Below are 13429 nucleotides of genomic sequence, written 5' to 3'. Positions count from 1 at the left end.
TGAAAATATTCAAGTCAAATCAAAGTGTAGTTCACAGGATGTTGAATCCATACAAAGCAATTCAAACTCGTGAAGCTTGCTTTAGTTGTTGACCAACAACACCAACAAACCTACAAGATAGATTGAGATTAAGGAAAAAGACATGAAGTTAATCATCAAAAGAAGAAGTCAAGTGTTGTACCATGACAAGTCACATCCATTTCCAAGGAAGTCTTTCATAAGCCATATTGTTAATGATTTCATTCATTTACCATATTGTATGCTAAATTTCACAATCATTCGGATCTACCATGTTGAAGTCCATATCTATTGTCTATATACACATTTACCCTGGATAATGATTTCAACCTATCTTACTTTGATAAGATTTCCATACTTCCCTACACCTTTATACCCCACCTCCATTCAAAAAATAAAAATAAAAATAATAATAAAGAGGTTTGGCTATGAAAATCCAGATTCCTCACACAATACAAACTTGAATTCATAATAGAAAACCAATTTATTTGGCTAATGCGAATTCTACTTTATGTTTTCAAAGTGATTTCATTAAATTTTTGTATAATATATTCTCCAAATTTCAGACTTGAGGACAAGTCTCAAAACAAGCAAGGGGGAAGACAGAATAAAACAAGTGAATTTGTTTTTAAAAGATGAGCAATTCAACAAACTGCTCCACTTGATATGGAAGCAACTCAGAATGTAAAAGACTTCTTAAAATTGTATATTTTACTTCAGTAGGGACCTGAAAATTCAACATCAAAATCTGTCAGAAGGGACCTGAACATGAGCAGTGTCACATGAGCAACATTACAGAAGGACCTGAACATTTATGAGTCAAATATTATTGCTTAAAGGGACCTGAGGATCAACATAAAAAATTATATCATAATGGACCTGTATACAAAAAACAACCAATCAAGTTCATCAATCAGTTTACTATTCAAGATTCATCATTAGAAGGGACTTGTACTCAATCAAGTTTACTATTCAAGATTCATCATCAGAAGGGACATGTATTCAATCAAGTTTACTATTTAAGATTCATCATCAGAAGGGATCTGTACTCAATCAAGATTCACTATTCAAGATCAACATCAACTGAGGGAGCTACTTAATCAAGGAAAGTACTGTAAGTTATAAATTTATTTTTAATACCTTTTGATTTTGAAAAGAATTCTTAACTTAGGAGACTAATTAAACCTTAATGTATAAGAGTGCAAACCCTTCATCCCATATACATACCAAAATTTCTTTGTTCATAAAACCCTATATCCCTCTTTTATAAAAACCTTCCACCTTACTACCTATTCAAGTCATGTCTCTTTCCCTACAAATCTTCTCTACAAAACAATCAAGCATGGGTTAGTTTCATAAAAGGAAGAACAAAGGAGAAAAACAAATTATGACAAAAAGGACTTTGTAAAGATCAAAGTAATCACTCAATAGAATGTGGTTTTAATGGATATGAATATGCAATGAAAGGTGCATGAATATGAATAAAACGGAATCCATTAAATGTATGCAATGGTGAAATGGTGGGCACATATAAATCAAACACCTATGAAAAACACCTTTGAAAATGGCATATGTATAAAGGGCGCATAAAATTGCAAACAAACCATAGCAAAGATCAACATAGAAAAATTGATTTTGAAATCGATGAGGATGCAAAGGATACAAAATGACAAAAAGGGAGAATGGACAAGTCTTTAAGCCACGGTGGAAAAAATTCAAAACACAGCACAAACACAAAACCCGGTCAAACGTTCATCACCCACGCAGAGCAGAGAAGCAAACGCAGAGAATAACGTTCAACAAACACAGAGAGAAACGTTCAGCACCTTCACGCAAGGAGAAGAAAGGAATTCAACACCACGCAGAAAAGCAACGTTTAGTGCCTTCATGCAGGGAGAATAAAGGAATTCAACAAAGAATTATGCCCGAGCTCAAGTAGGAAACCCAACCCAAAGAGAAAAAAACTAGAAATGGACTTTGAAATGGATACAAAGGAATGATTTGTTTAGGGTATGCATAGATCTTAATACCAAAAATATCCACAAAGAGCTAGAAGAAAACGATGTGTTTTCATTAATTATAACCCTGCAAACTAAACGTTGAAATCTCCATTCAAATCTCATGAATTCCATAGAGATTACAAGTTGAGTTTGACTAGAATTGAAATGCAAGTAGTTCGTTTTTTTTTTATGGTGATATCCAAAGTCTAAGATTGGCATTTAAATACTAACAATGTAGGTAAACACAAATTCCAATTGACATCGTGATTTAATTCCGAGCTATCAAACATTTTGGTGTCAATCTGCGTTTATAACTGCGTGGTGGCATCATAACTTCGACTTAAAGCTCCAGTTGTGTAATTGTCAACACCAAAACTCCAGTCACATTAATTAACCTCATAAACAAATCTGAAGTGCATAGTGACTATTGTAGAACACCCAGAAAATTGATTTCTTTCCTAGATTTGATTTCTGAAGAGGCAGTGTATGGTAATGTTAATTAAAAGTTGAAGGCAAAGATGAGGAGATGAGTGCATACATTTGAAAGTAGTTGTTCAAATTTGTAATTTTCAGGCCTGTAGGTGTCTAGAATTCGATTTATAAATAGCGTATTGACCAAAAGAGTGTGTTCGGAGGCATTTTGACACCGGGTGTTTTTAGAAAAGTGTTTTCAAAGCATTGAAACGGAGCCTTCTCTCCAGCAAAGACAGAGGTGAAATCTCAAAGTTTTTATTTTCTCATCACAAAAGGTGTCCTACAGTCAAAAACATCCAGATCAGGGCTTGAGAACAAAAAGAACAAAAACATCCAGACTTCAGTATGGGGAGTAGGATTGAAGCCACTGGATTTCAATTGGAATAAAGAAACAATATAAAAACTCTAATAGGCAGGCCTATTAAAGGTTTTTAAGAAATTTTAATGGGCATAATGGAAAAGTCACAAACGATTTTGTAGCTAATTTTGATAATGAAAAAAATCAAAATAGGAGACATTCTTGTTTCCATTACTCCAAAATATATTGCTCAAGCCACAAATTTGCCTATGATAGGAGAAAAATATCATAAAGGACAATACTTCAAAGAAAAGGGATGGGATTACTTTCTAGAAACGTCAAGAAAGGGTACATTTGACAATCTAAGGGGATCCCAAGGGAGTGGCTTAAAGAGCCATGTGCTAAGTTGGTAAAGGACAAGAGGGCATTGATATACTTTTGCAAGCAATTCAGCTGAAATCTTCTACATCAGGGGGCAGATCCACAGACAGAACAACAGGGTGCTCAGCATGTAGAGGCATAAGATCAAAGAGACAAAGACAAGCATGAGGACATGCTTGAGAATCAGCAAGGGGAAGATGTTGGCCCTCAATTTTGACCATTTTTCACCATGCATAATCCATCTATCTATCATCCCTTACCACCATATCATGGTCATATTTTCCATTTTTTTGTCTCTTATGCACATTAAGGTAAAATAAATGTTTTTTAAATTTTAGATTTTTTAGTATAAATTGGGTATTAAAAATTTTCTTTGGCAGAAACAAAATTTCCCATAATGGCTCCATTGGAGTCATATGTGCAGGAAACCTCGGCACAAACTAAAGATATATTTGAAAAGTACAAGAACCAAGGATGAACAGACTCCTATTGGTACACTCCAAATGAGTAAAAACAGGCCCAGCCAAAGCTGGTCAAACTTGACCAATCACTCAGTAAATCCCCTAATTTAGGGGCAATTTTGTGATTTTGTAGAAACTTCCCATATTTTGTGCAACAAAGGGATGGATTCGACCCTATTAGCTGGAATATGACTTTCATTGGTTGTTATAGCCATTATAGTTTATTTAGTTATACTTTTAGCCTATTTAAGCACAACAACTAAACAAATATGGACAGGTATATTATTATTATCATTGTGATTACTCTCTTATGGAATACATTTAAATACTTGGTCTATATTTCTTATGCTTCATTGTTGTGGGTTTGAATGATGAATTGCTGCAACTGATTGTTTTAGAGGTGTACCAAACAAAGGTGGAGGGCCCCATTCTAAGCTAAGTACATTGTTTTGTGAATTAATGTGCATAATTGTGAATATTATCATTTTAGTTTTTTGCATAGTCTCTTGTGAATATTTTCATGCCCATTTAGATTTTGGAATTGATCTCTTTTCAGTGACTAGTTTGAGTAAGGAAGGACAACCTAGGTCTCCAAGTTGGAGCCTCTTCCTTGTGAACTAAGACTTGGACTGAAATCTCTTTCTATGCATTCATCTTTTCTTGCTTTCTTAAATCAAGTGTTATGATTTATGGTGGAATTGGTTTTGTTGGAATAGGAATGATGAGGAAGGACAACCAGTACCTCTAAGTTAGAGTCCCTTCCTTGTTGGCTATACTCCACATAAAATCATTGCACATTTTCTTGTAGATCATAATTTCAATGTTTTCTTTACAAATAGTAATTTACATTTGTAATATGAATTTCCATTATTTTCCTCTAAAAAACTACTTTCTATATTAGTTAAACCTAAGTTCCATATACCTTGGTGTGCTTCTAATTTTACCAACCCGAATTGATATTAAAATAGATGCTCTAATTCAACTCCATAAATTAAACTGACATATCCTATAGGCCTTAGAAGAGTTATTGTAGTCCACAAATGTTCCCTTCATGCCAAATGGATCTAGCTTCTTTCTTGTGTCCTTAGGTATATGTATATAGACAAGAAAACCAAAAATTCGGAGATGATCTATGGTTTGTTTCTTCCCAATGAAAACCTCTTCGAGAGTCTTGTTATCTAGATACTTGTGGGGATTTTGATTTTGTATGTATACAGTCTTCCTTGTATCTTCACCCCACATAAATTTCAGCAAATCTTGATCATGTAACATTGCTTTTACACTTTCTTCAATGGATCGTGTTGGGTCCCTATAATACTAGTGATTACCCCATTACTATTGTAGTTATACCCTTATTTATATTGTTGTGCCCCTATTACCCCCATATTGTTATTTCTGTGCCCCATAGAATCCCTCTATTGTTATTTTTGTGGCTTTATATTATTATTGTTAGGTCGGCCGGATTATATTGTGACTCCTTAGACTCCTATATATAGAAAGGAGGTTTTGTCATTTGTATCATCCAAGAATTGTGCATTTATGTAATGTAAAGGAGGTTTCCCCCTCGAAGAGGCTGAATTCTAAGGCGTTGATCTTTCTTTTCTATCTTTTCTTGAGCTGGTTTCATAACATTTGGTATCAGAGCTTTGGATTCTAGGGTTTCGCTGCTCCAAATAGGTCATCGTGGCATTTTCGCTATAACTTTTTTTCTGTGACATTTCAGAAGTCGCAAAAAAAAACAATTTGAGAAGAATTGGCGCTGAACCTTGGGTTCGAATTTCAAAGCTTTTTGCGCGATATTTTCGGAGATATGATCTGAGGAAGTTGGCCTTTTTGCAGACTCCTAAATTACATTCAAAACAAGTGACCTGGGGAAAATCGTCATAACTCTCTCTCTGAGGATCGGATTGAAATTTTGTAAAAAGGTACAGAAAGAGGACGGACTGTAGTTTCTTGTATGTGTGTTTCAGATTCAAAGGTTGAAACAGTGACTCGTGGTACGTCGTACAAGTTCGCTCTACTGAACCAGTCTAAAAGCAAGTCACTGTGAGAGATTTCACATAACTCTTCCTTGGAGAATCCAATTTGGCTCAAACTTGTGGCATTGGAAAGAGGACACAGAAGGCTACTGCAGGTAGCAATTTTAGAACTGGATGATCCGAAATTACAGAGATACACCAGATTCAATATCAGGCTTCTATAAAGTGAAAAAGGTGTGTAGTTTTTTTTTTAAATTTTTGTGTAAGCTTGGTTTAACGGAATTCAAAGGGCATAGTAAAGCATTATTATCGGTAACTGATGCCCCGAGGAAAAAAAATGCAAACACCTAGTTAGGAACCTGAAAGCTCTAGCATGACTCCTTACAGAAATATATGATTTCCTTGGATGTATATTCTCCTCCATTATCGGATCTTAATATCTTGATTCTTCTTTATGTAAGGTTCTCTACTTCACCTTTGAATTCTTGAAATTTAGTAAATACTTCATCCTTGGATTTCACTAAGTAAACCCAAGTCTTCCTGAATGATCATCTATAAATGTGACATAATATAGATGACCTCCAAGTCATTTAGGAGTCATAGGACCACAGAAAACATAATGAATAAGATCCAATATTTCTTTTGACCGTTAAAAACTTCTTCCAAATGGTCTATTGGTGTTCTTACCCAATACACATCCCTTGCATACTCCTTCATGATCTTCTTTCAGTTTGGGGATTCCATCTACTATAGATATTAGAGTTGGAAGAATTTTTAAATGGAGATGATCAAATATTCTATGCAAAATTTCACATGGGTTGATTTCAATGTGAACTAAGACTTGAGCAAGAGGGGACAACAACCTGTAAAGTCTTCCTTCACGAATCCCAATTACTCTAGCATTTTCTATACTTGAGTTTTTACCCCATACTACAATTTTTTCATCAATGAAAGCCACTCTATCACCTTTATCTTCTAAACTTGAGATGGAGAGTAATTTATTATGCAAACCTGGAACAAATAGGATGTTATTGAGATGAATATTGTCTCCATTCTCCAGCACTATTGAGGTTGATCTAATTCATTTCATGGGATATCTCTTATTATCTCCAAGCTCTACGGAGTAATAAGAGTTTATTTTTTACAATGTTTTTAGTTGCTTGTGATGCCTGGTCATGTGCCTTGATGCTCCACTATCGATTACCCAAATGTTCTCATATTGAAATGTGCCAGAGAGTGCTAAGAAGAGTCCTTCATCCTTTGTCTTAGTTACTTTCTTCTTTGGAGTAAATAGGAGATTTCATGCTTCTTTGATACCCTTCTTCAGATGACTTGCAATCTTTGAACACTTCTTTAAAAAGGTCTTCAATGTAGTAGAGATCTTCATAATTCCCTCTGCCAACCTTAGCTTTGATAACATGTTGACAAATCTATAGGGAAATAATTAGAGTCATTTATATTTTCTTGATAATTGTTTGTGACATATTTTTACTTTTTCTTACTTATTAGCTTCTTTACTTATTATTACGTTTATATGTCATCAAACAGCGACCAAAAACAAGAAGAACAAAAACACAGAATATAGGCTGCAAGCCAGGGCCAAAACCTCTCCACTTGAGAGGAAAACCCGCAAATTTCCTCTTCCTTATAGATTATTCAATTGACGAATTCCAAGACCTATAGACCAAGATAGATACCCTCCAAGACCAAGTCCAACCCTTCTGGATGATGTGTTTTCCTTGTTCAAGTCAAACCCAGTCAAATATCTTCTAGTAGCACAACTTTGACCCCCAACTACAAAATTTACACCATCACTTGAGTTTATCTTCCTTCTGGAGCTTAATGATGGTTTATTGCGACCTTTGCTTGACCTTATTTCCTTTCCTTCTTCAAGATAGAACATGTAAAGAAAACCCTAGATCAACTTCAAAAACATCCTTCCTTTGCATGTGTTAGAGAGAAATAACCCAAAGACAATTCTCCTTCGTCCTCTTCCTTCTTTGTTGCATTCTTCTTCTTCCTCCCTCGCTTGAATGAGTGAGTGATGAATGTGATCCAAGGAGGTCGAGTTTCCTCCTTTATATAGGCTTCTCAAGGTGGACGTTGCTCATTAAAATTAGGTCGACTTGCTAGCTGCCAGGCTGACTTGGTCTTAAAGGGTATTTTGACACTTTTAAGGACAAAAATATTTTTCTTTACAAGTTACAATGTGCCCGATGGGGTCTTCAACTTATGACAATGACTCTTTTGACCTTTTGACCCATGACCAACCCTAGAAGCACTCAATGGGTTCTTGATGTTAAGATATGGTATATTCTATGCTTATAACAGTTTACTTCTTTTCCTTATTATATTCCATAGATTAGCAATCACATGTACATAAAGTAAAGTGCAGATAGAACATTAAATGATCGACAGAAAACAAGCCAAGATGAGAGACACAAGATGTGGCAGCTAGCTAGGGACAAACCCCACAATGAGTGGGGAAACCCTTTGATCAAATCTTCTTTTATCTTCAATAATTCAGCAGAGAGAAATAGTACAATAAATCTGATTTATATCAGCAATAGCAAACCCTAGATCAGCAACATCAACATTAGTGGCTTCATCATCAAACTAGGGCAGACGATATCTCACAAACCGACCGTCGGATCGGCTTGATTCTACCACCAAAAGTTACGGCTTCCAGAGGAGGTTCAGATGAACCTACAGCGCAGTTCAAATGAGGAGATATTCTAGTCCACGCAGGTCAAACTTCACTTCTGCAGTTGCAGCTTCCTTCAAACTAGGGCAGTCGATATCTTGCAAACCGTCCGTCGGATTGACTTGATTCCACCACCAAAAGTTGCGCTTTCAGAGGAGGTTCAGATGAACCTACAGCGCAGTTCAGATGAGGAGATCTTCTAGTCCACGCAGGTCAATCTTTACTTCTGCAGTTGCAGCTTCAGTTTTAGCAGCATCCTTCAAACTAGGGCAGTTGATATCTTGCAAACCGTTCGTCGGATTGACTTGATTCCACCACCAAAAGTTGTGGATTTCAGAGGAGGTTCAGATGAACCTACAATGCACTTCAAATGAGGAGATATTCTAGTCCACACAGGTCAATCTTTACTTCTATAGTTGCAGCTTCAATTTCAGCAGCTTCCGGCTTCACATGTGTGAGGAAGAGACCCTTTTCTGCGCAGTAGATAAGAGACTCTTTTCTGCGCAATAGAGAGAGAGATATGTGATGAGATGAGTGAGTCCAAATGAGGAAAAGTCCTCCTATATTTATACACAATGTGGTGTTTGAATAGATGCGACTGTTGGGCTTCTGAGCCTACATGAGTTGTAGGTCGGCTTGATAATAATTCCATAATCAAAATAAATTCATATCTCCATGAATACTTATCGGAATCGGATGATATTTATATCAATCCTACACCTCTCGACGAGAGGAATCTAATAAAAATATTATCAGCCATGAATAAGATGACCCACATGAAGTTTTTCCCTAGTTGAAAATTTTAACACTCCCTCTCAACTAGGGAGAACTCATCTGCAATCTGTCTATCGATCGTTACTATTCATCCATCAAATGCGCTGCCCTGTACAGCCTGACCCTTGCCCTGCTCTGCTCTATTCTGCCTATTCTTCTTTGTCTTATTCTGCCCTGTATTGATCTGTACGGTTCTACTCTGTTATGCGCTGCTCTGCTTTGTTATGTTCTGCTCTGCTTTTGTCCGAATTATGAAGAAGAAGAAATGATCGAGGATGTATCATACTGACTCAAAGTCAGTCTTAGAGTATGTACCACTGGTCCCAGACCAGTCTCAACCAACCTGAAGTTAGCGTCATAGTGAGTACAACTCCACTGGTCCCAGACCAGTATCATTCTCCACTGACTCAAAGTCAGTCTCAGAGTGTGTACCACTGGTCCCAAACCAGTCTCAACCGACCTGAAGTCAGCTTCATAGTAAGTACCACTCCTACCACTGGTCCCAGACCAGTATCGCAGTCTCAAAGAGTGTACCACTGGTCCTAGACGAGTCTCAACTAACCCAAAGTCAACGTCATAGTATGTACCACTCTCACTAGTCCCCGACTAGTACTGCACTAACACGAAGTCAGTGTCAGAGTATGTACCACTAGTCCCAGACCAGTCTCAACCAACTCGAAGTCAGTGTCATAGTATGGTACAACTCCTACCACTGGTCCTAGACCAGTACCATTGATCCCAAATCAATGGAGGTCATCCTAGCGTAGGGAGTACGGTAGATACAACGATGTGTCCATCAGTACTACTATGGTCCCTAACTTCATTTCCCTGCTCATTGATCAGATGAGAGGTACTTTCCATGAGTCCTAGACTACATGGGTAGGATGCCTCGACAAGAGAACTAATCAATCCTGTCCTCACAGGAGAACACATCAATCCTGCTACAATTGCCATGGAGAATACATCAATCCAGGCCTCATAGGAGAACACATCAATCCTGCTACAATCGCCATGGAGAACACATCAATCCAGGCCTCACAGGAGAACACATCAATCCTGCTACAATCACCATGGAGAACACATCAATCCAGGCCTCACAGGAGAACACATCAATCCTACTACAATCGCCAGGGAGAACACATCAATCCAGGCCTCACAGGAGAACTAATCATCCTGCTACACAAGAGAGCGAATCATCCTGTTCCACAAGAGAGCGAATCATATTGTCCCACAAGAGAGCGAATCATCTTGTTCCAGTGCACACCACCAGGGGAGGCTGAGTCACCCTGTGGTTGTATATTGCTCCAGCAACAACCGTAAGCCCTCAGAGCTCCCAGAGCTTAATATATGCAACATGCAAGACCCTTGTACAAGGGTTTCTTGACGACTCCAAGTCATTTGGGAAAATCACAGATTAGATCTTTCCACGGGGCTTTGACAAGGTGTATCGACCTGTACATCATCTTAATGCGATGGAGCCTCCTTTCTCATCGACTTGCCATATCACAGATGCTGTCTATCTACTGGAGCAATCGACGAATATGGGATTCCTCAATAATTGAATCCCACCTCTAGTTGTTACAGAGAATCACAGTGGTATGTGTTCAAACATCTCACTGAAGAGCTTCCCCAACTAGGTAGCTTCATATGAGATCATACTTGTAGATATGTATTTGGTCTCGAAGGTGTTTATGGAAACCGACTTCTGCTTCCTACTCATCCATTATATCGAAGCAGAATCCAAAGAGAAACAGCACTAAAAAGTGCTCCAGTGATCCTCCACACTACATGCCTAATCAGCATTCGAATAATCATGCAATTTCATATTTTTGGCAGTGTATCTCAATCCATGAGAGATTGTGTCCTGAAGACATCTCAGAAGATTCTTGGTACCAATCTAGTGAGGCTCAACCAAATATGAGCTCACAATGCTAACCGCAAAACATATGATCGGACAGAGGTTCACTAAGAACATCAACGTGAATGAGTTTTTGAAACTCAGAGGCATTTCCCAAATCTGGTTCGACATCACTACCACATAACTTCTGAAAGTTAAGATTCTCGAGGTAGTCACAGGCTTGTAGTTCACCATACCAAATCTTTCCAAAATCTTCACCACATATTTTCCTTGAGATAGGAAAATTTCCCTTGGCTTCTGCCACACTTCAAGTCCTTGGTTCTTCATTTCAAATTCAAAAGCCAACTCCCTCTTACATTTTTGACTGAGAGGGTATGCACCTGTTAGAAAGAGGTCATCCACATACAACACCAGTATGAGAGGCTTGTCATCTTCAACCTTAAAGTAAAGGTTAGGATCGGCTTCACTCCTAGTGAGTCCTAGCTTCATCAAGTAGCTATCGATCCTCTCATACCATGCTCGGGGTGCTTGCTTCAGCCCATAGAGAGCCTTCTTCAACCTACATACATGATATTTTCAATCATAAATCTCAAATCCTTCGGGTTGCTCCACATAGACCTCTTCTTTGATTGAACCATGCAAGAACGCGGTCTTGACATCCATCTGATGTAGGTTCCATCCTTGTGAAGCCACAAGGGCTATGATCAAGCGGATGGTCGTATATCTCGCAACAGATGCAAATATCACATCATAGTCTATACCTTCCTTCTGGGAGAAACCATGAGCAACAATACAAGCCTTATACTATTCCGTACTTCCATCTGATGCAACTTTATCTTGTAAAGATATTTTGATGTAACAATTGTCTTGTCCAAGGGTCTGGGAACTACTTCCCAGACATCATTCTCCATAATGGTCATAGCATCCTTCCATACTTGATGCTTGACGGCATCTAAGAATGATGAAGGCTCATTTTGTATGATGGTGCTCATACTGGTCAGGTATCCCTAATACCTGTTGGGTTTCCTACTTTCATGGAAGGTTCCTCAGGGTGCAGCATGTCTTTCCGCATCATCAAGTATCCCCCTAAGCCATGAAGGCCTCTTCCTAGAAGAGGGAGGCTCAGGTGGATAAATAAGATCCATGGGTTCCTCCACATCAGGCATTGTTACATCATCTACCCATAGAGACAGCTTCCACAATTGTACGGTTCTTCCTTTCCGCCACACCATTCTGCTTAGGAGTATGTGGTGTAGTAGTATCCCTCTTAATTCCAACCTCAGACATGCCTGAGTGACCCAACTGTAATATATCAGAGGTCTTGCTTAGGCTTGAGGGGAATGGTCCCCTTTTGAGCTTTCCTTCGGCACATTCTAGACATACACCTTCTTTCTCTACTTGGAATTCAGGCATCCCTATTACCATCTATCTTACATTGGGTAGAGCTTTATAATGAAGGTGGAAAACCTCCGATGCCAAAGTTCAGACTAAAGAGATGTGTCATAATATATGACACCTAGCGGACTTCCATCGACCTGATATAATCAACATGAAACCCAAGAGTAAAGGCATTTTTAACAATAATTTTCCATATGCGTACCTTGCCATTGCTGAAGGTTACCTTGTAGCCTTTGTCTTCCATTGTCGGGATGGACACTAGGTTCCTTTTGAGGTCAGGTGCATTTAATACATCCTATAATTTCTAGCCTTCTTGAATGGTTGTCCTTTTCCTTGATTTCCAGCATTCCTTTTACCATTGCTATTGAATTTTCCATCCCTTCAATTACCATGAGAGGGATTTTGATCATCGTCACGGTGAGAGTCCTTTCTATCAAGGCATTCCCTTGCATAGTGACCTGCTTTATCGCAAATGTAACATCGTCCTTTTCTTCCACCCTTAGGTCCAGCCTTTCCTTTTGATTTAGTCCTGGAATTATTTATTTTCTTAGCATGAGAACAAAAGGCAGCAGGAGGACCTTTAGGCAAGAGCATTTCTTGCTCTTCTACCCTTGTTTCTTCTTGAATGCATCTAGCCATTAATTCCTCGAAACCAGGAATTACATTATTGTTCAGAAAAGTAGTCCTGAACACGTACCATTCAGATGGTAATCCTCCAAGAGTTGTGAGTGTCATTTCTCTATCAGTAATAGTCTCCTCAATAGATAGGAGATCGTTCTTGATCTCGGTGATTCTTAAGAAGTATGCTTGCATACTCTCATCTTTACCCTTCTTGATTTCCCTCAACTTAATTCTAAGAAACAAAACTTGATTTGCATCATTAAAATTAAATAAACTCACTAGTCTATCGTAGATTTCCTTGGAGGTTTCTAGTTCAGAGATGTAGGCCACCAAGCGCTTGTCGATAGAGTCCCGGATGATCTTCTTCGCTTTAATTTCTTCGTTCTTCCATTTGTTCCTAGCAGCAGGAGGTGCATTTGATGAAGTCTCAACAACATTGCCTCTCACATGATCCAACACTCCT

The 13429-nt window shown here is 38.2% G+C and overlaps 1 protein-coding gene across 2 annotated transcripts in view; it reads right to left on the bottom strand.

Moving 5' to 3' along the window:
- Positions 1 to 463: 463 nt before the first annotated feature.
- The window catches only part of LOC149222169 (uncharacterized), a 351705-nt gene continuing 338739 nt past the window's right edge, over positions 464 to 13429 (bottom strand). For both annotated transcript variants that reach the window (XM_089385286.1, XM_089385287.1), the window contains exon 4: positions 464 to 745. In XM_089385286.1, the coding sequence (XP_089241412.1) occupies positions 735 to 745 (11 nt within the window). In that variant the 3' untranslated portion in view covers positions 464 to 734. The remainder of the gene's footprint in view (positions 746 to 13429) is intronic.

The sequence above is a fragment of the Pinus tabuliformis genome, chromosome Q (genome assembly GCF_031772625.1).
Source record: "Pinus tabuliformis cultivar Carrire ecotype Pingquan chromosome Q, CPIR1, whole genome shotgun sequence".
Lineage (NCBI taxonomy): Eukaryota > Viridiplantae > Streptophyta > Pinopsida > Pinales > Pinaceae > Pinus > Pinus tabuliformis.
This window is presented reverse-complemented; position numbering and strand designations above follow the sequence as displayed.